The sequence below is a fragment of the Gorilla gorilla genome, chromosome X (assembly GCF_029281585.2).
Source record: "Gorilla gorilla gorilla isolate KB3781 chromosome X, NHGRI_mGorGor1-v2.1_pri, whole genome shotgun sequence".
Lineage (NCBI taxonomy): Eukaryota > Metazoa > Chordata > Mammalia > Primates > Hominidae > Gorilla > Gorilla gorilla.
The window spans coordinates 146756620-146784596 of NC_073247.2; the positions used below are offsets into that span (position 1 = coordinate 146756620).

The window sequence follows — 27977 nt, forward strand, 5'->3', positions numbered from 1 at the left end:
AATGAGACCAGGACTTTGCGAGGTGTGGATGGGGTCACTACAGCAAGGTGGCCTCGTCCTGCAGCATGGAGTTCTGTTGAAAATGATTTATGAGATTAATTAAACAGATTTGGTCCCAGATTCTGTTGGTCAGATTAATCAGAGTGACGTATTCATGTATAATTCCATATTTGGCCAAGAATGTGTTGGGCTGATGGGTGGCTTGTTGAGAGAGTCAATCCACCATGGGCTGTGGGTATACTTGCACATATTTTTGCTGATTATGACAAGACTGGAAGACCCCAGCCGCTCTCTACCTGGCCATTTCACAGGATTGTATTTGAATTACTGAAAACAGCCTTGAGGGATGAGATGATGTCTTCCCTCAGACAGAGAGGGTTTGTTTCCACTTGCTGTAACAGTAATGAATTCCCCAAGCTCACTGTTCATCCCTTATTATGTAGCCCACTCTGTGTCCCTATCCATGATAGGTCATTTGCTTCACCAACGTGAGACTTGGGGAGCACAGATAACCAGTGGGAACATGGGTAGCCAGTATGTGCATCATGCTGATGCCCTGGCTACTGCTTTTGCCATAAGTAATAAGGCCATTTGTCTCTGACTCAGGAGTCCCATGTCTTCTGCCAGTACCCACAAAACAGTAACAGGTTAACTGTTTGATAAGTAGGGGAAAATCTCATGCCTTGTATAATTCTCTACAATATCTTGTCTTTTCATTTTCTTAACAATGTCTTTTAAGAGCACAAGTTTTTAATTGTGATAAAGTTCAATTTATCAATTATTTTATGGATTGTGCTTTTGTGTCTTACCTAATAATCCTTTGCCTAATCCCAGGTCCCACAGATTTCGTTTTGCCTGTGTTTTCTTCTTAGAGTTTTATAGCTTTATGTCTCACATTTAGATGTATAATCCAGTTTGGATTAATTTTTAAATAAAGTGTTATTTTAGGTCAAGGTTCAATGTTTCTTTTTCTTTTTGCCTATTGATGTTTCAATTATAGCAACACATCTGTTGAAAGGCTATCCTTCTCCATTCAATTGCTTTTCCATCTTTGTAAAAAACCAATTAGCCATATAAGTGCAGGTCTATTTCTGGACTCATTATTCTGTTCCATTGATATGTTTGTTTATCTCTTCTTTAATACCATACTGTTTGATTACTATGACATTATATACATGATAATTTAAAAAGTGAAACAAATTAAAATGCAGACATAAATCTTGATGGTATATTTCCATTACAGAATGTATTTGCTACAGTGTGGAATGAGAGTGTAATTCATATTCCATATTGTATATAGTATTACATACTGCACGCAAACATATAAACTAGTGAGTTTATTAAGTATTAAATAACGAGATGTGTAATCTTTTTGATGTGTTGTTGAATGGGGTTTACTAGTATTTTATTGAGGTTTTTTGCATCAATTTTCATTGGAAATAGTGGCTTGTAGTTTTCTTTTCTTGTTGTGTCTTTGTCTGGCTTTGGTACCAGGATGATACTGGCCTCATAAAATAAATTTGGAAGTATTCCATCCTAGTTCTTTTTTTTGGAAAAGTTTTTAAAAGGATTGATATTAATTCTCCTTTGAATGCTTGGTAGAATTCAGCCGTGAAGCCATCTGTTCCTGGGGTTTTCTTTGTTGGGATGTTTTAATAGCCACTTCAGTACCTTTATTTGTTACTGGTCTGTTCAGGCTTTCTATTTCTCCCTAAGTTAATTTTGGTAAGTTGTAGATTTCTAGGAATTCATCCATTTCCTCTAGATTATCCAATTTGTTGGGATATAGTTGTTCAAAATAGTCCCTTATGATACTTTTTAAAAAAAATTCTGAGGCATCCATTGTCACGTCTTCACTTTCATTTCTGATTTCATTTATTTGTGTGTCTTCTCTTTTCTTTCTTAGTCTAGGTAAAGGTTTGTCAATTTTATTTTTTCAAGAATTAGTTTTATTCATTTTTCTATAGCTTTATTATTCTCTATTTGATTTATCTCTGTTCTTATTTTTATTACTCCCTTCCTTCTGCTAACTTTGGGTTTAGTTTGTTCTTTTTCCTAGTTCCTTGAGGTGTAACATTAGGTAGTTTGAGATGTTTCTTCTTTTTTGATGTAGGTGTTTGTTGCTATATGCTTCCTTCTTAGAACTGCTTTTGCTGCATCCCATATGTTTTGGTATGCTGTGTTTCCACTTGTCTCAAGATATTTTTACATTTCCCTTTTGATTTTTCTTTGACCCACTGGCTGCTCAAGAGCATGTTGTTTAATTTCCACACATTTGTGAATTTTCCTCCTGTTACTTATTTCTAGTTTCATATCATTGTGGTCAGAAAAGGCACTTGATATGATTTTGATCTTTAATTTTTTAATTTTTTAATTTTTTTGAGATGGAGTCTCGCTCTATCGCCCAGGCTGGAGTGCAGTGGTGCGATCTCGGCTCACTGCAACCTCCACCTCCCAGGTTCAAGGGATTCTCCTGCCTCAGCCTCCTGAGTAGCTGGGATTACAGGCACCCGCCACCACGCCTGGCTAATTTTTGTATTTTTAGTAGAGACGGGGTTTCACCAGTTGGCCAGGCTGGTCTTGAACTCCTGACTTCAGGTGATCCACCCGCCTCAGCCTCGCAAAGTGCTGGGATTACAGGCGTGAGCCACCGCGCCTGGCCTCATTATATCATTCTCATGTCTTTGTGTCCTGATAGCTTTGCTCCCACTTATAAGCGAGAACATATGATATTTTGTTTTCTATTCCTGAGTTACCGCACTTAGACGAATGACCTCCAACTCCATCCAAGTTGCTGAAAAAGACATTATTTCATTCCCTTTTATGGCTAAGTAGTATTCCATGGTGTATTATACCACATTTTCTTTATGTACTTGTTGGTTTATGGGCACATAGGTTGGTTCCATATCTTTGCAATTGCAAATTGTGCTGCTATAAACATGTGAGTGTATATGTCTTTTTCATAGAATTACTCTTTTCCTTTGGGTAGATATCCAGTAGTGGGATTGCTGGATTGAATGGTAGTTTTATTTTTAGTTCTTTAAGAAATCTCCATACTGTTTTCCACAGTGGTTGTACTAGTTTATATCCCACCAGCAGTGTAAAAGTGGTCCCTTTTCCCCCACATCCATGCCAACATCTATTGCTTTTGGACTTTTTAATTGTGGCCATTCTTGCAGGAGTAAGGTGGTATCTCATTGTGGTTTTAATTTGCATTTCCCTGATGATTAGTGATGTTGAGCATATTTTCATATGTTTGTTGGCTGTTTGGGTATCTTCTTTTGAGAAATGTCTATTCATGTCATTTGCCCACTTTTTGTTGGGATTGTTTTTTTCTTGCTGATTTGCTTGGGTACCTTATAGATTCTGAGTACTAGCTCTTCTTCAGATGCATAGTTTGTGAATATTTTTCCCACTCTGTGGGTTGTCTGTCTGATCTGTTGATTATTTCTTTTGTTGTGCAGAAGCTTTTTAGTTTAATTAGGTCCCATGTATTTATTTTTGTTTTTGTTGCATTTGCTTTTGGGGTCTTAGTCATGAATTCTTTCCCTAAGCCAATGTTCAGGAGTTTTTCTGATGTTATCTTCTAACATTTTTATGGTTTCAGGTCTTAGATTTCAGTATTTGATCTATCTTGAGTTGATTTTTGTATAAAGTGAGAGATGGGGAACCAGTTTCATTCTTCTACATATGGCTAGTGAGTTTCCCAGCATCATTTATTTAATAGGGTGCCCTCTCCCCATTTATGTTTTTGTATACTTTGTCAAAGATCAGTTGGCTGAAGTAATTGGCTTTATTTCTGGGTTCTCTATTCTGTTCCATTGGTCTACATCCCTATTTTTATATCAGTATTGTTTTGATAATTATAGCCTTGTACTATAATTTGAAGTCGGGTAATGTGATGTCTCCAGATTTATTTGTTTTGCTTAGTATTGCTTTGGCTACGCAGGCTCCTTTTTGGTTCCATATAAATTTTAGGATTTTTTTTCTAGTTATGTGAAGAATGATGATGGTATTTTCATGGAAATTGCATTGAATCTGCAGATTGCTCTGGGAAGTATGGTCATTTTCACAATATTGATTCTTCCCATCCATGAGCAAGGGATATGTTCCTATTTGTTTGTGTCATCTGTGATTTCTTTTAAAGAGTGTTTTAATGACATTTGGGAAAATTGGTTTGGATAAGCTGTGAATACATTATTATTTTTCCCATTTAAATTAATGAAATATAGGCCACTGCTATCCAAACAATTTGATATCCAACACATTTTTAGCAACATATTACCTTTAAATAACCATAGGTACCTATACACTCTTTTTCCATACTTAAAGTTATAAATAACAACAACAGCAATAATAACATGCTGCCACCTAACATAGTTCAACTATGCCTTGTAGAAGACACATCATACTCAACTTCTCCCCAAAAGGTGCCCAAGGTCTCATAAGTCTCATAAGTTATTAAATCCAGCTCTAAATTCAGGATTGTTGAACAATGTGTATTCCTCTTTAGGTCATCAAAATCTTGTACTGATACTCTGTAATTTATAGACTGGATTATGAAGTTTAACTACCATCAATCAAAGTATCTTATATAAAGTGGCAGGGTGAAGAAAATGCCCTACACACACACACACACACACACACACACACACACGCACACATACACGCAGACACAATAAGGAAAAAAAAATATGAACAGCTACTTCCACCTTGTTTCTGAAAGTAGTCACAAGGCCATAGTTGGTAGTTATGTAACTTCTTTCTTCAACTACCGATTCCATTTTCCCTTGCCTTCTTCCAGTTTCTTAGCTATCTTATTATCTTTGCCTGGTGGGCTGAGATAAAGCTTCATTACTGAGAGGCTTGAGCCCTTGTGGTCTCAAGGGCTCTAATCTTTTATTAACATTTACCATTGAACATGACAGTATTAGGAGGAGTTCCAGAGTCTCATAGTTTTACCTGCCTGCCCTATGTAAGATCAACCAATTAACCCCTTGATGACCAGGATCAATCACACCGATCAAACCTATATTTTGCCTGTTGGTCCAGTGACAAAAATAGCTCAAAATAACTAGGTTGAAGTCTTAACATCCAATCCAATGGAATGATTGTTTTTTCTACTGGTAGATGTTATCCTTCCTTAATCAGATCTCTAAATCAGCAGAGGACAAAATCAAGGGCACAGGAAGAAAATATTTGAAAACGGATGTTAAATAGGCAATATACCATTCTAGATGATGAAGAATAAGGTACAACTAGTGTGAATTCTGTTTAGGCCTTTCTTACCTCCTATTGCTATAAAATGAGTTCTTTATTCATAAGCAGTATGGTATGAAATATCATAATTGTGAATACGCCCATGAAAGTGTTGCTGGTTGAAGTGTTGCAGTCAAGGAAAGCAAATTGATACTGCAGTCCCCTGCACAATGGAAGGGAACCAAAACAAATCAAACCTGACTTCTCCCCCAAAAAGGATGCCCAAAGTCCCATAAGTTATTATCTTTTGTTTTAGAGCAAAGTGAAAGCAAATTTATTAAGAAAGTAAAAGAATAAAGAATGGCTACTCCTTAGGCAGAGCAGCCCCATAAGTTATTATCTTATGAACAGCCTTCCACAAGATGGCTGGTTGTAGTCCCCTCGCCCTCCCACACAAGGAAGTGGTATATACTGGGGGTTCAGTATTGGCCTCTGCTGCTGGGAAGTTGGGATTGGACACACAACTTTTATGATCAGCCGTGGTGAGGGGAAGCCCATGCAATTGAGCCCATGTAGAGCCTTCATCTCTGCAGCCATGGGCATTTTGTACATTGGCCCCTTGAGTAAGCTTCAAGATAGTTGGGGAAAGAGGTTGACATTCTAATGCAAGTAATCTTGTTCATATAGTTATCGAGACCCTCCATCACAGTTGATGCCCTCTGTTGGGCACTTATATGGAACACAAATGTATTTACCATTAGTAGAGGTCCAATCACATACCACTTCCCCAAAACCTTCTTGTTACCAATACTATAAATTTTGTTCATTCCAAGTCCCTGAACCATATGGTATAGAGCCATACCTTAGGCCACTTCTCCTTCCAAGCAAAGTGAACAACCAGATATACCACTTGAAATTATGTTCTCAGAAAAGACTCTTCTTCAGTGACCTTCCGGGCTACCCTGTGTGGGGCTGTGATCTACAACAATGTGCTCTGGCTGGTGCCCTCAGGTCATGCAGAAATGTGCTAAAATAGGTTTAAATGTTCTACTCTTCAAATAGCTGGTTATACAGAGGTCCCTGTATTAGTTTGCTAGGGCTGCCATAACAAAGTACCACAGACAGGTGACTTAAACAACAGAAATGTATTTGCTTACAGTTCTGGAGGCTAGAAGTTCAAGATCAAGCTGTCAGCTGAATTGGTTTCTTTTTGCTACAATTTGAATGTTTGTGTTCCCTCCAGAATTCATGTTGAAACTTAATCCCCAATGCAAGAGTGTTAAGAGGTAAGGCCTTTAGGAGGTGATTAGGCCACGAGAGCTCTGCTGTCATGGATGGGATCAGTGCCTTGTGAAAGGGCTGAGGGAACTAGCTAGGCCCTTTTGCCCTTCTGTCCCTTTTGCCATGTGAGGAAACAGTGTTCGAGGTGCCATCTTGGAAGCAGAGACCAGGCCCTTACTAGACAGCGAACTTGCTGTCAACTTGATCTTGGACTTCCCAGGCTCCAGAACTGTGAGAAATAAATTTCTATTATTTTTAAATTACCCAGTCTAAGGTATTTTGTCATAGTGGCAGGAATGGACTGAGTCACTTCTGAAGGCCTCTATTCTTGGGCTTATTGGTGGCCGTCTTCTCCATGTGTCTTGACATGGTATTCCCTATGTGTGTGTTTGTGTCCTAATCCCTTCTTCTTAGAAGAACATCAGTGATGTTGGATTAGGGTCCACCCTAATGACCTCATTTAACCTGAGTTACTTCTTTAAAAACCCTATCTCCAAATATAGTCGCATTCTGTGATTCTGGGGGTTAGGGCTTCAACATATGAATCTGGCACGGACACAACTCAGCCCAAAGCAGTCCCCATGAAACTGTAAGTGTGGGTTGCAAAAGAGAAGGCAGTGTGGCAGGTGTGAACACACTGGAAGTGTGAGCCACTGCTTAGGTACCTTTGTTGTGCCTCCAGAACCTGTTCAAGGCCAATCCATATATACCACTTCTAATTTAAGCTTCCTCTGTATTCTTCTCTAGTCAAACAGGTTCATCAAAAAGGAATGTAATAGGGATCACTACTCCTTAATTTTCTGAGTCTTGATGATGGCCCTAATTTCTGTCAGTTTCCTTTGCATGTACTATTGATTTTGGTTTACTATTTTGACAGTGTAGCACAGTGGTTGAGAGCATGAACTCTGAAGCTAGTTTCTGGTTTACATTCCAGTTCTACCAATTACTAAGTAGTGACCTCGGGCAAGTTACTTAAGCTTTTAATGCCTTAATTTCCTTTTCTGTAAAATGTGTACAATTATAGTACCTACCTTGTAGTGCTGTTTTGAGGAATAATATGTTAACATATGGAAAGTGCTTGAAAGAGTGTCTGGCATGTAATAAGTGCTATGCATGTGTTTGCTATCACTGCTATAATTGGAAGGGAGAGTAAGTTCCAGGCTTCCACCTGGCCCTTCCTATCATAAAGATTCTCACTCTGCAGGTCAGGAAGCCAATTGAGCTGTTTTGCCAGTTGCTAGTTTTATTGATTACAACTGTAAATCCAGCAACTGGGGAAATCACCAGAGTGGATTTATAGACCCACTGAGCCCACCATGAGTTGAATTTAGGCCAAAACTCCAATTATCATTTGATCTTCACAAGCCCTCACTCTGACTGTGGGCAACAGTGTTGTTCTGAGTTCCCAGGATTAGTGGCAGCTCAGAGCTATTGTCCCATAATCCCCGAAGAGTGTGTGTATTTGAACATTTACCTTGGTAAATTGCTGCAGACCTCTTCTGGGGATAGCTGGGAATATTTATAGTACATAATTGCAATGTTGCCATAGCATCCTTCCTCAAGGTACTCAGTCTCCCTTTTATTCTAGGGAATCTGGGTATATGAACTGAGAAGCTGTGACACTCTATCATGGTGACCCAACTTTGTTTGCCAAAATTCCTTTGGTTAAGCAGATCAAGTCTGTATATCAGTCCTAGGGTTCCTATGATTAATTAATTGCCATGAGAGAGCACTGTGGGTCAAACCATTTTGATTGTCATTCAGTAGCTCTATTCTGGGACATGGTTATCAGTTAGTTTTTGCTGTGAAACAAACCACCGAAAGCTTACACAACCACCATTTATTTAGTTAACGATTGTTGGGGGTTGACAATTTGGGCTGGGCTCAGCTGGCTAGTCTTCTGCTTGCATCAGCTGAACTCACTCATATGTCTGTGGTCTGCTGCTGTTGGTTTCAGTGACACTACTTCTAGGGATTGGTTGGCATGAGTTTGGGCCAAAAAGGATGGTTGGAGCATGTATCTCTTGACATCTGGTTTGTTTGCATGATGGCAGCAGGTTTCCAAGACTAGCAAGCCCCAATGCAAAAGCACTTTTCCAGCTTTTGCGTGCACCATTTTAGCCAATGTCCCATTGACCAAAGCAAGTCACACAGCAGATTCAAGAGAAAAGAAATAGATCCAAATAGTTCTTCAAATAATCATCTCATTTTATGTGATCCTCCCACTTCCACTCTCTGTACCTGGAGAGCAGAGGGTGCTTCTTCCATGAAAATGGCTTCCACCTATGCTGCAGCCTTTTCCTGAGAATCATTGGTGCACTATACTCTGACTTATTTTTCAGTTTGATCCACTCAGCATTCATTTCAGGAAGCTATCAAAGTCTTTGCTCTGCCATCCTCACCCTCTCCACTGCTTTTATGAATGAATTTATACTTCTTTATAATTGTTTCTATTTGTTTTGGGAAGGTAAATACCTGTGTTCAATTGAGTATCTTGCACCACAACAACCTCAGATTACATTTTAATCTACTATCTATAGATCAATGGTAGCAGTGCAAAAAATTATATGTATATGTACTATATTCTTCCTATATGTACATGTATATGTATGTATATATGTACACACATACATAAGCATATGTAAATAACATATATATGTGTGTGTATATATACATATATATATATATATAGAGAGAGAGAGAGAGAGAGAGAGAAGCTTGCTCTGTCACCGAGCCTGGAGTGCAGTGGTGAGATCATAGCTCACTGCAGCCTTGATCTCCTAAGCTCAAACAATCCTACCGCCTCAGTCTCTTGAGTAGCTGGGACTACTACAAGCATGTGCCACCACGAGTGGCTGATTTCTTCCTTCCTTCCTTCCTTCCTTCCTTCCTTCCTTCCTTCCTTCCTTCTTTCTTTCTTTCTTCCTTCCTTCCTTCCTTTCTTTCTTTCTTTCTTTTTTTAAATAGAGACAAAGTCTCCCTATGTTGCCCAAGCTGGTTCTGGACTCCTGAGCTCACACAACTCTCCTGTATTGGCCTCCCAAAGTGCTGGGATTACAAGCGTGAACCACCATGCCTGGCCTCTTCCCGTATATATAGAGTGAGTGGTTTAGACAAAAGAATCAAGGTATATGCACTCTACCGTGAGAAAGAAGAGCAAAAGATGACTTGTATAATTCTCCAAAGAGAAGAACTTTGACCTAATTCTACTGTTTCATATTTGGTGTGTAGCATGAGAGAGAAGGGTGCATTTCCTTTGCTTAATGCATTACTTTAGGCCATTTTGACCACTCTGTTTCTCTCCCAGGGCTCTGGTTGGGATTTTATCAATTTTAGGCTGCATGTGCTGTTCTGTCTGCCTTAGGCAAACTTTTTTTTCTTTTTTTGAGACTGAGTCTCGCTCTGTCGCCCAGGCTGGAGTGCAGTGGTGTGATCTCGGCTCACTGCAAGCTCCGCCTCCTGGGTTCATGCCATTCTCCTGCCTCAGCCTCCCGAGTAGCTGGGACTACAGGTGCCTGCCACCATGCTCGGCTAATTTTTTTGTATTTTTAGTACAGACGGGGTTTCACCATGTTAGCCAGGATGGTCTCAATCGCCTGACCTCGTGATCCACCCGCCTCGGCCTCCCAAAGTGCTGGGATTACAGGCATGAGCCACAGCGCCCGGCCTAGGCAAACATTTTAATATAGAAATGAGCAAAGGGGCCAAGGCCTAGGCAATATGAGGGGCAGGGAGATATGAAAAGGCGAGGAGAAGGCTGCCTAGCCCTCTTCCTTGCTGTCACAGCCATCGCCCCTGGGGTTTCCACAGCCTAGTTGTAAGCCTTCTGCCTGGCCACCAGTCATCCCACCCATCTGGCTCTCCTTCCTTTTGACGCCACTACAAATGACCAATAAGCATAATATTAATCCACAGCAGTAATCAAATATAGGTAAATTCAAAATAACTAGGGCCAGGCGTGGTGGCTCACGTCTGTAATCCCAGCACTTTGGGAGGCCAAGGTGGGCAGATCACCTGAGGTCAGGAGTTTGAGACGAGTCTGGACAATATAGTGAAACCACGTCTCTACTAAAAATACAAAAATTAGCCGGGTGTGGTGGCACATGCCTGTAATCTCAGCTACTTGGGAGGCTGAGGCAGGAGAATCGCTTGAACCTGGGAGGCCGAGCTTGCAGTGAGCCAAGATTGCACCACTGCACTCCAGCCTGGGCGACATAGCGAGACTCCATCTCAAATAATAATAATAATAATAATAATAAATAATAATAATTAGAAAGTATTTTATTTTACATTATGATATTAAAATAATACATAATAATATGGGTGAGGGTGTGGAGAAATGAACAGCTTTGTAAATTGCCTGAGGGAGTGGGAATTGTTATAACTTTTTCATTTCATTTAATTTTTTTTGAGAAAAGGTCTTGCTCTGTTGCCCAGCCTGGGGTGCAGTGGCACAATCACGCCTCACTGCAGCCTCAGCCTCTCAGGCTCAAGCAATCCTCTCACCTCAGCCTCCTGAGTAGCTGGGACTACAGACCTGTGCCACCGTGTCCAGCTAATTTTTTACTTTTTTTGTAGAGATAGGGTCTCGTTATGTTACCCAGGCTGTTCTCGAACTCCTAAGGCTCCAGCGATCCTCCTGTCTCTGCCTCCTGAGTGCTGGGATTACAGGTGTGAGCTACCACACCCAGCCTGGAACAACTTTTTACATAGGAATTGGAAATAGCTATTAAAATTAAGACTGCAAAGCTTTAAAAAAATTAATTTACTTATTTATTTTTAGAGATGGGGGTCTTGCTATGTTGCCCAAGCTTGTCTCAAACTCCTGGGCTCAAGCAATTCTCTCACCTTAGCCTCCCAAGTAGCTGGGACTACAGATAAGCACCACTGTGCCCGGTAAGACGGCAAAACTTGACAGAGTGGTTCCTTTCATACAGATGTGCAATGCTATATACACATAAAAATGAACTGTTAATATGTGGATCTATTTCTTTTCTCTTGAATTTGCTCTGTGACTTGCCTTGTTAATGAGACATTGGCTAAAATGGAGCAACCTTGCTAGTAATCAAAACGTGCAAATTAAAACAACAGTGAGATACCCTTTTCACCTATCAGAATGTCAACTGATTAAAAGAATGTGAATGCCAATTGTTAGGAACCGCTGACGGTATGTTCATGTATATATTAGTACAAGCTAGTGGAAGGCAGTTTGACAATACGTATCAAAATCCTTACATGAAAACCCTTTGACCTAAGAATTCCACTTCTATGAATGTATCCCTGGAAAATATCAGAAAGGTGTACAATGATGTGCATGCAAAATATTAATCTCAGCATTGCTTACGATTGCGAAAAATTTGAAACCATCCAAAAATCCATCAACAGGAGATCAGTTAATTATTGGCCATCCATAAGGAATAACACACAGCCAATAAAGTATCAACATGGGAACATATGCAAGACATATCATTATGTTTAAAAGCAAAGGTGGGGGCATATGTTGTTTTGTTTGTTTGGTTTTATTTGGTTTTTGTTTGTTTGTTTTTGAGACCGAGTCTAACTCTGTCACCCAGGCTGGAGTGCAGTGGCACGATCTCGGTTCACTGCAACCTCCACCCCTGAGTTCAAGCAATTCTCCTGCATCAGCCTCCTGAGTAGATGGGACCACAGGCGAGTGCCACCACACCCAGCTAATTTTTGTATTTTTAGTCGAGACAGGGTTTCACCATGCTGGCCAGGCTGGCCTTGAACTCCTGACCTCAGGTGATCCGCCTGCCTCAACCTCCCAAAGTGCTAGGATTACAGGCGTGAGCGCCTGGACTGCATATATTTATCTGATTCCATTTTTGTTTTATGATTTGTAAATATATCTATGTGCGTATACATGTTTGTGCTTATAAATATACGCAAACAATTGATAAAAACATATACAAATTAGTAGTCTTTCTCTCTAGGGGGTTATGAGCCTAGGAATTTTACTTTTCTCATAATAAATATGATGTTTAATGTTTTACAAGCCATCAGAAAAACAATATTGAAAACTTCAGAAATTTAGAAAAGTTGCTCAACTGCACTGACAATTAAATGAATGCAAATTAGAAGAATAATGAAATGTACTGCCTATCATATTGGTAATAAAAAAATTAAGATTGTTAACACTCAAGGTAACATAGAGCCCTGATCTCTAAACTTTTTGATCAATCACATGTATTAGTAAAACGTTTTGGCTTTGAACACTAAATGTATATGTATATGTAATTGTTTTCATAAACAAAGATGGGGTCATATTATTCCTACTGTTCTGCCACTTGTAAATTCATATGTACAGTGATGTTCACTGAAACAATTTTTGACATATGAAAAACTAGAAACATTCAGAATGTCCATCAATAGGGATCTGGTTAAATAAATTATTGACCACTATTAGTCAACATATACATAGACCACTATTCAGTCATCAAAGAGAGTGAAGTAGATGTACATTCTTGAAAAGGTAAGAGCAATATATCAATACATAAAGTCGGGAAGTAGATACAGCAAACGTAATAGTAGTTCATGGCAAGGGTAGGAGGGGAAAGTGAAGCTATGCAGGGAATTTGCTTTCTATTGTTTTACATATTTCTGCTTTGAAAATTTCTAAAAACTTGATTGAATGACTTTTCCAATCAGAAGAATACGAAAGATCTAACACAAAAACAGAAGTATTGCTTGAATTATTCAAGCAGAATGCACACATTTTAATGTCCAGAAAAGTTGCGGGTTTTGTATATTTGTACTAGCTCAAGAGTTGAGGATTGAAAAACGTTCCTAAAGGGATGACAGGAAATGGGTTTGTGCTTCTGAGTTGCTCAAGATCATGCTTATGAAGGACATTTTATATCGTTTTGAGCAAGTTTTGTGTTCCTTTTGTTAAAACTTTAAAAACTGAAAAAAACTTAAAAATTAAACATAATTTTAAAGAAAAGACAGCCCGGATTAGGAAGCTAGGTCTCCCACGTCAGCACGTGCCCTACCCCTCCTGGGGTTCTGGGGCCTGGGCCAGGACAGTCAGGCTAAACTGACTCTAGGCCACGCGGACCCCGTGGGGCGGGGCGGAACCTGGCAGGGCGCCAGTGACCGCTGGGGCCAGAGCCCTGCCGGGAAAGGAGGGCTTCCGCCTTGCAGCGCAGCTCGGATCGGCAGCAGCCCAGGAGGCCTCCCGCCCGTATTTTCCCGCGTCCATCCCTCTGTCCCACGGTCGGTGAGTCAGCGGAGCCTGATGGAGGCCTTGGGCTCTGGGCACTATGTGGGAGGCGGCATCAGGTCCATGGCGGCGGCGGCCCTGTCTGGCCTGGCGGTGCGGCTGTCGCGCTCGCCGGGGACCCGCGGCTCGTACGGCGCCTTCTGCAAGACGCTCACGCGCACGCTGCTCACCTTCTTCGACCTGGCCTGGCGGCTGCGCAAGAACTTCTTTTACTTCTATATTCTGGCCTCGGTGATTCTCAACGTCCACCTGCAGGTATATATTTAGAGCCACTAACTTTGTGGCATTTGGGGGCTCCTCGTCAGGATGGCTGACTTCCACCCACCTGCTCACCCACCCTAGAGCAAAGCGACCAACTCCGCTCGTGCATGCAGACTTGCCACTCATTCTTTCCATTGCCTCATCTTTTAGTATAAATGGGTGGCAAAAAAAGAAAAAACCAGCATTTGTGGAAAGCCTGAAATATAACCAAAATCGTCTAAGATAGAATGAAAAATTGACTCTCAAGGATATATTTGAAGGAACAGAATACAGCTTAAAAATTTGAAAATCCTTAAAAATATCTGAGAAGTTTTTGCATCCGTAAAACAGAAAACAGCACGAACTTTAGGAAATGACAATGGGCACAGAATGCAATAAGAAAAAAAAAAAAAAACGGGGAAAGGTAACTAAAAACTTAAGGAAAGATAAACTGAACAAGAATGGCTCAGACAGCAGGCAAATCTCCCCAGTTAGAATCGAAGTGAATAGACCCAACTGAATGGAATGAATTCTAAGCAATAGATGGATTGAATAATAAGCTGGAGGACATTAATAACATGTTCTGGAAGGCATACATTTCTTCAACCCAAAGGGAAAAAAAATGACAGAAAGAAACTACAGGGAAGAACATTAAAAACTGTGCAAGAAACTTATGTTTCACATATGAAGCAACCTCAGATGTGGCATGGCTTTGAACAGTTGCCAAAAGTGTGAGAAAGGGAATCTGTTTGAATATTGGCACATGGATCAAGACTCTGGAGTTGGTGATGAGAAAATCCAATCAGAGCATTCCACTTTGCTATTCATTGAACCAGGTAGCCAACAGAAGAGTTAAAAATTAGTGATATGACTATATTCAGGGGGAAGGAGAGCTGAGGGGGGCGGCAGGAAGTCAGCAGAAAATGCCTCATGTCATTAAGTCAAGAAATAGTAATAAAGGCATGTTATTGAAAAAGAGGGGTGTAATCTCTAAACAAGCATGTGTAGAAGTTTGTGTTTCTGATTTGGGGAAGCAAGAGTTGAGAAGGAGGGACAGTTCTATTACTTTTCATATATGTCCTTTTTCTACTGTTTGATTTTTAAAAACTATACACATGTATTGCTTTTGCTTCGATTAAAAATCAAGACATTAAAATGAATTTATTGCATTTAGAATGAAATTTGGGGGGCAGTGCTAAGAGTGTCAGGTGGACTCTGAGTTAAAATAAGTGCCTTCCTATCTTTCTTCAGTAGTATCTGTATATCCTACAAGGTTCCTGGGTGATCACACAAACTATGATTTCCTTGACTTTGTAAATGTCTTGTTTCCAAACAGACCACAGGCCATATGGAAATGCTTTAAAACTAAAAATGGGCCGGGTGGGGTGGCTCACACCTGTAATCCCCAGCACTTTGGGAGGCCAAGGCAGGCGGATCCCCTAAGGTCAAGAGTTAGAGACCAGCCTGGCCAACATGGGGAAACCCCGTCTCTACTAAAAACACAAAATACTAGCCGGGCATGGTTGCGGGCACCTGTAATCACAGCTACTCGGGAGGCTGAGGCAGGAGAATCGCGTGAACCCAGGAGGCAGAGGTTGCAGTGAGCCAAGATCATGCCATTGCATTCCAGCCTGGGCAACAGAGCAAGACTCTGTCTCAAATGAATAAATAAAAAAAAAACATAAAAATAAAAATGGCCAATAGTCTTCATGCAGCCCAGAGCTTCTTCACACCATGAAACTTCTCATGAGCAAATCTGTGGAATGTCATAGTTAAGATAAAAATTAAACAATAAATATGTGATTAATTTTCAAAACTTAAAAATTGAAGGCTGGGCACGGTGGCTTACGCCTGAAATCCCAGCACTTTGGGAGGCTGAGGCGGGCGGATTGTTTGAGCTCAGCAGTTCAAGACCAGCCTGAGCAACATGGCAAAACCCTGTCACTAATAAAAATACAAAAATTAGCTGGGCATGGTGGTATGTGTCTGTAGTCCCAGCTACTCAAGAGGCTGACGTGGGAGGATGGTTTGAGCCAGGGAGGTGGAGGTGGTAGTGAGCCAAGATCGCACCACTGCACTCCAGTCTGGGTGACAGAGCCACACTCTGTTTCAAAAAAAAAAAAAAATCGGACAGGGGCCCAGTGATGTTTATATAATCTTAAATTTTGGTGTTGACAATAAGAGCAAAACATGAGTTCACCTGGGGTCTAATTAAGAAACTAATGTAAAATTAAAAAAAAAAAGAAAGAAATACATAATAGCAGAACAGTGGAAATAAACTCCTACATCCAACAATAGGAGCTGGTTAAATCAAAATAGTACATCTATATAGAATACTATGTGGCCATTAAAATGATAAGGAATTATATTTTATTGATGTGGAATGAATTTAGTAAATGTAAAGCCACCTAATCAATGATTCAAGTGATTGAGTCAAAGAGTGATACATGTATATTATATATTCATATACTCAACTCAGTTATAGAGAAATAATAAATGGAAACAGTGCACACTTACAATACGCCATACAATGTTCTAAGCACTTTATATACATCATTTTTTTTTTTTTTTGAGATGGAGTGTCGCCCAGGCTGCAGTGCAATGGTGCGGTCTCGGCTCACTGCAACCTCCGCCTCCCAGGTTCAAGCGATTCTCCTGCCTTAGCCTCCCAAGTAGCTGGGATTACAGGTGTGCACTACCATGCCCGGCTAATTTTTGTATTATTAGTAGAGACGGGGTTTCACCATGTTGGCCAGGCTAGTCTCGAACTCCTGACCTCAGATGATCTGCCCACCTCAGCCTCCCAAAGTGCTGGGATTACAGGCGTGAGCCACCACGCCCGGCCTATATACATCATTTAATCCTCACAACGACCCTGAGATAGGAACTATTACTAGCAATTTTCAAGAGAAGAGAGAAACACAGAGAAGTATAGTGGCAGAGTGATAAAATAAAATATTGCAAACAATATTATTCTTTCTACTAATATGAGACACTCATTGCATGACTAACTTTTAATCGTATTTTTATTATTTAAGAAATTGGGGCTGGGCACGGTGGCTCACACCTGTAATCCCAGCACTTTGGGAGGCCGAGGTGGGTGGATCACGAAATCAGGAGTTTGAGACCAGCCTGGCCAGCATGGTGAAACCCCATCTCCACTGAAAATACAAAAAAAAAAAAAAAATTAGCTGGGCATGGTAGTTCATGCCTGTAGTCCCAGCTACTTGGGAGGCTAAGGCAGGAGAATCGCTTGAACCCGGGAGGTGGAGGTTGCAGTGAGCCGAGATCGTGCCACTGCACTCCAGCCTGGGTGACAGAGTGAGACTCTGTCTCAAAACAAACCCCCAAAAAACCCAAAAAACAAAAAACCAAAAAACAACACACAAAAAAAAAAGAAAGAGAAAAAGAAATTGGAAGGCATCCTTTAAAATTTTCTTGTAAAATTCATGCTGCAAGTGGATGCCATGGATCCTGGAATTTGTGGAACCAAGGCTAGACACTCCATTCCTGCAGCCTCATTTCAGCACTCCCAAGCCGTTGCACCACTGCACTATGGAGAATTGATGGAACTCGTAGTCACTTAAAAAAGAGGATGGGAATTCTTTATGTTGTTTTTGTTTGTTTTTGTTTTTTGTTTTTCAGACAGGGTCTCACTCTGTTGCCCAGGCTGGAGTGCAGTGGTGCAGTCTCAGCTCACTGCAACCTCTGCCTCCCGGGCTCAGGTGATCCTCCCACTTCAGCCTCCTGAGTAGCTGGGACTACAGGCACATGCCACCACGCCCAGCTAATTTTTGTATTTTTTTGTAGAGGCGGGGTTTTGTCATGTTGCCCAGGCTGGTCTGAAACTCCTGGCCTCAAGCCATCCGCCCACCTTGGCCTCCCAAAGTGTTGGGATTACAGGCATGAGCTGCCACGCCCGGTCAAGGATTCTAACAAAAGAAATTATTTTTAATGAAACATCAAAAGTATTCTTTTTTTTTTTTTTGACGGAATCTCGCTCTCTCGCCCAGGCTGGAATGCTGTGGCGTGATCTCGGCTCACAGCAAGCTCCGCCTCCCGGGTTCACGCCATTCTCCTGCGTCAGCCTCCCAAATAGCTGGGACTACAGGCGCGCCCTACCACGCCAGGCTAATTTTTTTTTTTTTTTGTATTTTTAGTAGAGACTGGGTTTCACCGTGTTAGCCAGGATGGTCTCAATCTCCTGACCTCGTGATCCGCCCGCCTCGGTCTCCCAAAGTGCTGGGATTACAGGCGTGAGCCACCGCGCCCGGCCTAAAAGCATTCTTTGTAAAAGGTACTCAAATCAAATTGGTTTTAATGTGGAAATTGTAAATAGTTAAATGTCAGGTTTTTCTCAGAAAACACAGCTTTTTGCCCATTAACAGAACATGTTAAAATATACACATTTCTAAAGTTACTCACAGTTTAAAATTTTAACTTGCAAATAGTACAGGCTTTTTGGCTTTATTATTCACTTTTCAAATAATTTCCTCCACTTCACTGCAGGTGTGATTCCTCTCATACTACAGTACTGCTGCCCCACCTCCCCGCAAAAAAAGGCAAGACAGTCAGTGAAACTACAGCATCCTCTGATTTATCGACCTGCTTGCTCTCTTTCGTGATTGCTGGGCTTTCATGAGCTGAATATCTCTGGCAACTTTTGGCATAGATTTAACCGTAGAGTTAACTGAAATTCTCTTGAGCACTACTAACACGCTTCTGAGCAACAGAAACTCTTTTAACTCAGACTTTCATAAAGGTACAATTCTCTGAAAGCACCAAATGGGAGGGATCTCCTCTCTTATATGCCAGATCAAAGGCGAATTCCTGTTCTACCCTGATTCTTTGTAATTTCCTGTTTCCTTTCCTCTAGGTCCTCTCCTGATATTCCCAGACTTCTGGCTTTACAGGCAGAGATGCAGGTTTCAGGCCCCAGACTTCCCTCAGACCGATCTACAGCCTGGGCTTTCTGTTGCCATCCTTGACCTCTTCCTTGGGTGCAGTTTTGTAACTGCATTCAGACTCAGACAGATACTGGTCACCTGAATGACTACTGGCATTGATCTCCTTCTCCAGAAACTCAGAGAGACTGTTTTTAGAACCCTCATCTCCCAATATAGGGGTGGGAGTGGTCAGAGAGTTATAAATATCCTGTCTTCCAAGGCATGGCTTACCACAAGTCTCCAGTTTGAGTAGTTTTAGTACAAATCTAATAGCTTTGTTTCAAACCTTTCCTGAAACATGCTTGGGAACTTAGAGGTGCGGTTCATAAGACAAGTTTTGTTGAGCCAAATAATCTAAATGATTCTGGGCAAGGTAATCAAATTCTTAACAGGCAGAGGCTCCAGGACAAATAAGGGTATCTATCCAATATTTGTGGCTTTACTTCGTACTAATGTCTGTCTGTCACCTGCATTTATCCTCCAAGTACTCCTTTGTTCTGGAGAAGTGAATCCCGGTGATTTTTAGCAGTTCCCCCAAAGACAAGATGTTAGGTATTAAAAAAAAAAGTAACAGAGACAATAATTACTTTTCATTCCTTGTATTCCCAGCATGTATAAACAACCTTCTCCCATTCATATGATGCCTCTTGGCATAATTTAATTATTCCACATGCAACCAAGAGAGAGGCAACATGTACAAACATTTCCAGCTACCATAGTCAGAGGTGAAGTCATGGGGCCTCTGTTTATAGTTCACGTTCTCCCAGTGATGTCTTTTCTTTTTCTACTTCTGCCATTATCCCAATTTGATATTCTGTAATCCCATGATCTAAATGGTGAATTCACCATCACCACTGTACCCTATTTATAATACTAAAGAAAGAAGAGGTGAGAAAAGTTTCAAAAAAGGAAGACAATAAACAGGGAAATATAAGTAGAGGGTAGAGTCTTCATTGCTGTACATAGCCATGTGGTGGTCCTGTTACTCTATCAATTCCACATTCCCTTTGCTTTAGCCACTGGGGAGGCTCAGTCCTTCAATCCTAAGGAGTCTGAGCCCTTGGGAGTCCTTTGTAGGGTTGCAATATTATGTCATGCACCCTTCAGGATTGTAGTATAAAAAAATACCTTAGAGGACCCCCTGAGAATCATCCATATTACTCTCTGTCCTCCTTCTATAGCAGAAACCACAAAATCACCTTTTTTTTGCATGGCTCTGGGGATCTAAGAGTGGCTTCAAATTCAGTGAAACCATTGTTTTGTCTACTACTAAAAGTATTTCTTCCTAGGAAATTTAAACCTCTAATCTAGTAGAGATCAGAGTTGTAGGTATGGGAAGCAAAACTGTTGCAATGGGTCAGGTGTAATTATGAGAGACACCACCTTTATTTCCACTCCTCTGCTCCCAGACTTGCTAATCTTGGCAGTGGGAGGAATAGCTCTATATGTTGGTTGCTGGTTCATAGTATGTATTGCATCCTAGCAGCCTCCATGGTGAATCTCCTATCAGGGCTTGCCACAGGCTCCATATGGCATTCTTTTTTTTTCTTTATTTGTAGAATTTCTGTTTGCTAAACCCGTATAGCATTATGATTTACTCCAAACATCTTGGGCACCATTGGATCTGCTAGATGATAAGGGCCAACGGGCAGACCTACCAGCACAGTAGCCTACACCAGCTGGAGAGCCTTGTTTTAGCTGTGGATTCACACTAACGACATGTGGCAGGAATAACATCTGCATTTTCCAAGTCTTGAATAGTGGCAAAAATCCCTGAAATTCCCACAAGAATATGCTATTGCATTTATTTCCTCTGTTGATGAGGAGGGGGAGCTCTCATAGCTTCCATTTTCCCCTTGCTTACCCTTATAACCCCTTTCTCCAGGGCCCAGGTAGCCCATGTGGCCATATACTGGAGACTAGCATCTGTTTCTGCCTGGAGATTTCTGAAGTCAGGAGGCTTGCCTGTACCAGCAGGGTGAATAGGGAACATGATATGGTAGAACTAGAAAGAAAAGGATGGGGGAAACCTCCCATTCATGCCTTCGCTCTGCATTCCTCAAAGGGTGCAGAAGATAACTGTTGTGCTTTCCGTGATACCATGTGTTGCAGCACAGAAGTTAGAGGAAGCAACAGAACCTCAGGGCAGCCCCAATAGCCACTAGCCAGATGAGGAACACTCCATCTGGAAGCAATGTGTGGATGCTGACTGATGCTGAGCATGTCCAGGCAGTGGTGGAATAATCCCGGAGGAGGGTTTAGGGTCTCACTCAGCTTACTGGCGGACAGACTCAGAGAAAAACTTCAGTTTCCCCTAACCTCCGTAAATGCTCCCTTCACTCTGAGGTAGGCACTACTGCAGGAGTGTTCTGGTCCATTGGCTTTAACATTAACTTAAAGTCAGTTTCCAATTCATTTCTTTCTTTTTTTGTGGGGACGGGGGGCAAGGTTTCACTCTGTTGCCCAGGCTGAAGTGCAGTGGAGCGATCATGGCTCACTGCAACCTCTGCCTCCCAGGTTCAAGTGATTCTACTGCCTCAGCCTCCTGAGTAGCTGGGATTACAGGCGTGGCCACTGTGCCTGGCTAATTTTTGTATTTTTAGTAGAGGCGGGGTTTCGCTGTGTTGTCCAGGCTGGTCTCAAACTCCTGACCTCAGGTGATCCACCCACCTTGGCCTCCCAAAGTGCTGGGATTACAGGCATGAGCCACCGTGCCCAGCCCCAATTCATTTCTGAAGGTTTGAGGCTATCCTTTCCACTGTAAGTTGCTAAGGTCAATAAGGTACAAGTGTTTTTGGGGGAAGATCAAGGGGGAGATTCACAAGTGTTGTAACAGATTTCTTACTCAGGTTCTCCCGATCATCCCTCATTCTAGAGGCTCTGGGTCTGTTTAATTAATGGCTCATGCCTGGGACTTGTACGTGAGCTATCCCTCTGGCTGCTAGGCTAGTGTGATGGCTCAAATGCCAGGCACCGCTGTTGGTTAGACCAGAGAATCATTTTGGTAGATTTCATTTCTGGGAGCTGCAAAGTTAATTATCCATAGCCAGAGATCTTTGCATGTGTGTTAGTCAGCTTAGGCTGCCATAACAAAATACTACAGATTGGGTGGCTTAAACAACAGACATTGATTTTCTCACAGTTCTGGAGTCTAGAAGTCCAAGATCAAGGTGGCTACTAGGGTTGGTTTCTGGTTGGTTTCCCAGGAGAAGCTGCTGTGGACAGAGTTATTGGCTTAATTGGCCACAATAGACTCCACAGAAAGAACATGCTTGTAGAGTGATAGACACTCATTGGATTAAACCATTGCACTGCCATGCTCAAATTCATCCAATAAATTGCTCAATGTTTCTGCTTGTGCAGGCACAGACTAAAACCAAGAAATAGACTGCCATCTAGAGTCCGTTTATATAATGGGGAAAAGGGTTCAAAGATTAGATTATTTGTTCTATCCATACATGGGCAAGTCATTTCCCCTTCTGGGATCTCAATGTCCTTGCCAGCAAAATGAGAATGTTGCCTTAGACCCGTAGTTTCCAAACTCAGCTCCACAAAACATGCATGCCTTTAATGGTTTGTAATTAGAGTCGCTCATCAGAATGATCCATGATCCTTGAAAATATACATACCCCCATGCTTCACCCTAGATACTCTGATTCAGAAGGAGGTGTGGAGCAGAGTCAGGGCCCGGACACATGTATAAAACAAAAAAACATTTCACAGGTGCTTCCCAAGCCCTCCCCAGGTAAGGAATCAGTGATATAGATGTTAATAGGTACTCCTTTAACAATGGTGCTATGGTTTGGATATGGTTTCTTTGGCCCCTCTATGTTTCATGCTGAAATTTAATCCTCAGTGTTAGAGGTGGGGCCTGGTGGGAGGTATTTGGGTCATGGGGCTGGATCCCTCATAAATGGCTTGGCGCCATTCTCACAGGAGAGAGTGAGCTCTCACTCTTAGTTCCTGCTAGAACTGGTTGTTGACAAGAGCCTGGCACCTCCTTCTCTCTCTCTCTCCCTCTCTCTCTCTCTCTCTCTCTCTCGCCTCCTCTCCTGTCATGTGATCCCCACGCACCAGCTCTCCTTCGCCTTCTGCCATGAGTGGAAGCTCCCTGAAGCCCTCACCAGAAGGAAGATGCTGGTGCCATGCTTCTCATACAGCCTGCAGAACTGTGAGCCAAATAAACTTATTTTCTTTAAAAATTACCCAGTCTCAGATAGTCCTTTATAGCAACACAAACAGACTAAGACAAACAGCAACCAAATCTCCTCATTCCAGGGCTTCTGGAAGCCTTTAATATTCTAAAGTACAGTGCAGCTCTCCAATAGGTATTTATCTAATGTGCCATTCACAGAGGGGTTTGACTATAGAAGCAACACATACCAACAGCTGAGGCATATCAGTGTTCCTCAGGTCATAGTTGAGAATACCCTAGGCTAGGATATATTCAGGGCCACTATGAGTCTACATCCAAAGATTCTAAGTAAACATTTTATTTTGATGAATCATTGTACACGATATTAAGGAATTTTCCATGGGGAAAATAGCACAGAGCAACCTTACAAGGATGCATTTTCAAAGTGTCCTTAGCACCCCCAATGAAATATATTGTCAAAGAACAAAATACTACTATGGTTTCTAATATTTTTGGCGGTTTGTCCTTTTTTATTAAGATGGGAACCAAAACAGAAACTAACACTCTGGGCCTTCTCAGAACGCTATCCATATCACAGTCTCACCTCTGAACTTTGCACAATATTTAAATTATGGCCTAGACAGATGTTTATTTTGTCTTCTACTCTCCTGGAGACAGACAGAAGACACCGCTTTATTTTCAATTCTTCGTAGGGTACAGAGAGGGAAGAGTGAGCTGAAATTCCAATCCCTTGCAAAGCCAGAGATGGTTCCTTTAGACCCATCAGTAGATTAGAAGACATTCACACTCCTTGGGTAAGCTTCTATCTCAAATACAGACTTTGTTCCTATATATTGGCTATTGCCCTTTTATAAGATACTACTCTAAGTATTGGCTCACATTTCCATATACATAAAGTAGTAGGCTGATTCCAACGCAGGCCACAGCAGTTCCTTTCATCCCTGGATGCTCAGCAATTTGCACTGTGACTTTGCCACTCCTTCCTTCGATAAGTGGAGTCTTTTTCTCCACCCCCATGAATCTGGGCTGGCCGGTGACTTGCTTCGACCTTATAGAATTGGTAGCAGAGACGTTTTGGGAGTTCTGAGCCTATTCAAAAGGCTTTGAAGTGTTCACTCTCATTCTCTACCCATACAGAGAAGGCTGAAAGCCTAAATTTCCTGGAAGCTTGAAACATATAGAGGCCTGTGAACCATACCACAACCAGAACTACTGAGCACTAGATGAGGCTAGGCAGGTCCTCCCACCGCCCCGCCCCACTCCCACCCACCTGCAAAGCTCACCTGGTAAATACTGAGTTACCATCTGGATCTGACACACAGGATCAATTGCTCTAGGCCCTGGCTCCCCAGGGCCCCGCATTGCTGGCAGCTGGTCAGGGACTGTTTTCCAGGAGGCAGAGAAAAGCTGCTGAATTCCACGTTCAAACAAGCAGTCCACAAGCCACCCTCAGGGAAGCAGGGTGCAGAGGTGGGTCTGTGCCCTCTCCAACACACATCTTCCAAGCTGCCCATTGCCATTTTCTGAATTCTGGCTCCTTGTCAAACTCTCTTGTGTGTTCACATTCACCATAACTCCATGGTATAAATGCACTGGCAAATAGGGCCGAGAAGCAGGAAAGAGCAGTTTGCCCAGGCTTTGCCTTTCCTGAACCACACCTTGGACCTCACATCCCATGAAAGGCAGCTCTATTCATCATGGCCCACAAGACTCCATCTGCTGTGTCTTGTGGGCTGATGTTGGTGTCATATCCCACTGAAGCCTCATAGTCTACCGCCAATAGTGACACGTACACACATGCCAATAGTGACATGTACACAGATCTTCTAGAAGCTACTGTGTCATTCGAATGGCATGAAGAAGGCATGTTCCACATAAAAAGAGGTGAGAAAAAAATAAATGCACTTGGTGCATTAATGGGGTGGGCTGGGGTCATGTTTCCTCTCTTCATACAATTACTTTCCTTGCTGTTGCTATGAATTTGCACTGCTGGTGAGAATGTAAATTGGTCCAACCAAATGAGAAACGTGTTTGGCATTATCTAGTAAAGTTAAACATAAGCATCCCCTGTGATGCAACAATGTAATTCCAAGTTCTTTACCCAATGGAAACATGTACATATGTTCAACAAAAGATATTTACAAGAACTGGCCATTATCAAGAAAGTGAAGAATTAGACAGGCTAGTTAAGAGGCTATTAGAATAATCCAGGAGAGGTGTAAAGGTGTTTTGGACAGAGGTCGTAACAGTGGAGGTGCCAGGAAGTGGTCAGATTCTGGTTGTATGTTGAAGGTAGACTTGAGTTAATGTGGGGCATGAAAGAAACAGAGGATTCAAGGATGACAGCAAGGCCTTTAGCTTGAGCAACAGAAAGGAAAGAGTTGCCATTTACCAAGATGGGGAAGACAGAGGAAGTGTAGATTTGGGAGATGAAAAATATAAGTCTTGATAAATCCATCATGATTATTAAATCATTCTATTTATTTAAAAAAGCAGGCTGGGCGCAGTGCCTCATGCCTGCAATCCCAGCACTTTGGGAAGCCAAGGCAGGAGGATCACCTGAGGTCAGGAGTTCAAGACCAGCCTGGCCAACATGGCAAAACCTCGCCTCTACTAAAAATTAAAAAATTAGCCAGGCATGGTGGCATGTGCCTGTAATCCCAGCTACTCGGGAGGCTGAGGCAGGAGGACTGATTGAACCTGGGAGGCAGAGGTTGCAGTGAGCCAAGATCACGCCACTACACTCCAGCCTGGGCAATACAGTGAGACTCCATCTCAAAAAATAAAGAAGTAAACCGATAACAGTGAAACTAAGCTTCTCTTAAATGTTCCAATATTATATGTATATATATGTAGTATGTAGTATGTATGTATATATGTAGTATGTATGTATATAAAAATTAGTAAGAGTTTTACTTAAAATCCTAACTCTAAACCCATGATTAAATTATGTATTTTAAATTCGAACCACATCCTCTTTGGGCTGAGCTGTTTTGGGCATCCAAGGGGGGTTGACACACAGCAGTATCTCATAAAAACACATGATTCATGAAAGAAACAGAAGTGTCATTAAAACTGACTGCCCTAAGTAAATGGTGTATTATGTGCATATATGTGATTATGATGTTAAAGAAAGTAATGTAATGATCAGAGTGGCAATTCAATTTTGTGGTGTTGGTAAAACACTAAAAGCAAATGTTTCTGGTAAAATAATACAATCCCTCCTATTTTTATATTTTCAGCATCTCTGAAGATGTCCTATAATTATTTTCATTTAGTGTCCTAATATAGCAAATTAATAGATTTCTGAACATTTAACCCACCTTCTATTAACTGTTCATGGTGCATTACTCTTTGAATGTGCTGCTCTGGATGTTTGCTAATATTTGGGGCTTTCCTATTAATGTTTCAAAGTAACCACATCTGCGGCCAGGGAGCCAATAATCTGGCTGAGAGATGCATGAAGAAGGAGGAAAATGTGTTCACAGAACCTCACTCCAGTGGCGTCCACAGCCGAGAGTCAGTAAAGGGACACGCTACAGCTGATGAGTTAGGTGAGGGGAGGAGTACGGTAGGAGGCCGCATCACCTTCCAGAACACGTGTCCTCTGCTCTCTTTGGGCAGCGGGCGCCATCTCCCCTCACACCGCAAACTGTCCTGGGATCTTCCCCCGCGCACCGCCCCTTGCCCGCGCCTGCCTTGGGAAATCTTGGCCCCACCTTTCTGATTCAGACCCCGCCTCCTGAAGAGAGTTAGGCCCTCCTCCGCGTTCTTACAGCCGCGGCCCGGCCCCGTTCTGAGCTTGCGCACTAGTGACCATCGGGCCTTGGGGGCGGAGCCCGCGCAAGCACTCAGGCCACGCCCATGGCCAAGCCCACATTCCGCCCCATGGACAGGCCCACATTCCGCCCCATGGACACGCCTCCACAACCATGCATTTCCGGTGATGCTTAGAAATATAAAGATCGGAGTGGTAATGTAATTTTGTGACGTTGGTGAACGACTAAAAGCAAATGGCAAAATCATACCCACTGACCTGAAATAGGGTCCAAATGGGGACAAAAAGGGACATTTTTCTTTGCCTCCACCCTCTGACACAGCCTTTAGGAGGACAATGCCCTACGGCTGCCCCCAGCTGCCTAGAATCCACTCTACCCCAGACTACAGTGACAATTCTAAGCCCACCTGTCTTATGCAGAAACCGGGAGGCAGAAGGGGGCACACAACAGGAAGGGGAAGAAATGTTCTCTGAGGGAGAAACAGGTCCGTTTGGCACACCTTTCCACAGATGCACCCAACCCCGACTGGAATAACTGCTGCTTACTCCTCTGCTCATTGTGTCTTTGCAATTAAAAGAAAAAATTGAAGTAATTATCTCTGATGAGTCACTTTCTGTATAGTTCACTTGTTATTCTCTCCTTTGTGCCATTATGAATTGACAAGTCCTTTGCAATAAGAGAACAGTTTTGTAATCAAAAAGAACACAGTTGTTTAAAAAAAAAAAACAAATGAAAACACAGGTTACAAAAAATGAAGCAATAAGGTAATGCACATAAATTAAGTCAAAGCAATGGAAAATAAATTGCAAACACAATAGAGTTATAAATATATATGGAAAAGAAGGACTAGATGACAATAAAACAAGATACAAACTGTTTCAGTTTATATGGTAAGAATAATGCTATTTTTTCTAATAATCTCTGTTTTCAAATTTTCTTTAATGAATATCTGTGTACCAGCCCTTGTCCATTCTAGGGTGCTGTGGGGTTAAGATCAAACAAGGTATAGAATCACACATGCCTGGGTTTTAATCCTGCCTCAGCAAATTACTAACAGTATGTCCTTGAGCAAGTGACTTGACTTCTCTGAGACATACATATAGGGCCTGGCTGCCCAGATTACTATAAGCATG

The 27977-nt window shown here is 41.9% G+C and overlaps 1 protein-coding gene across 1 annotated transcript; it reads left to right on the top strand.

Moving 5' to 3' along the window:
- The first annotated feature begins 523 nt into the window (after nucleotides 1-523).
- Nucleotides 524-15123, top strand: LOC101139234 (uncharacterized). The gene is made up of 2 exons (XM_019018856.3): nucleotides 524-578; nucleotides 13482-15123. The coding sequence occupies exons 1-2, from the start codon at nucleotides 524-526 to the stop codon at nucleotides 13988-13990; spliced, it is 564 nt and encodes a 187-aa protein (XP_018874401.2). The 3' UTR covers nucleotides 13991-15123.
- Nucleotides 15124-27977: the final 12854 nt, after the last annotated feature.

What these genes read in the sequence shown, in the direction of transcription:
- LOC101139234 (XM_019018856.3), top strand. Translation starts at nt 524, where the DNA reads ATGGGTAGCCAGTATGTGCATCATGCTGATGCCCTGGCTACTGCTTTT. An exon ending in GGCTACTGCTTTTGCCATAA is followed by an intron (nt 579 to 13,481) that starts GTAATAAGGCCA and finishes CTCCCACGTCAG; the next exon opens with CACGTGCCCTACCCCTCCTG.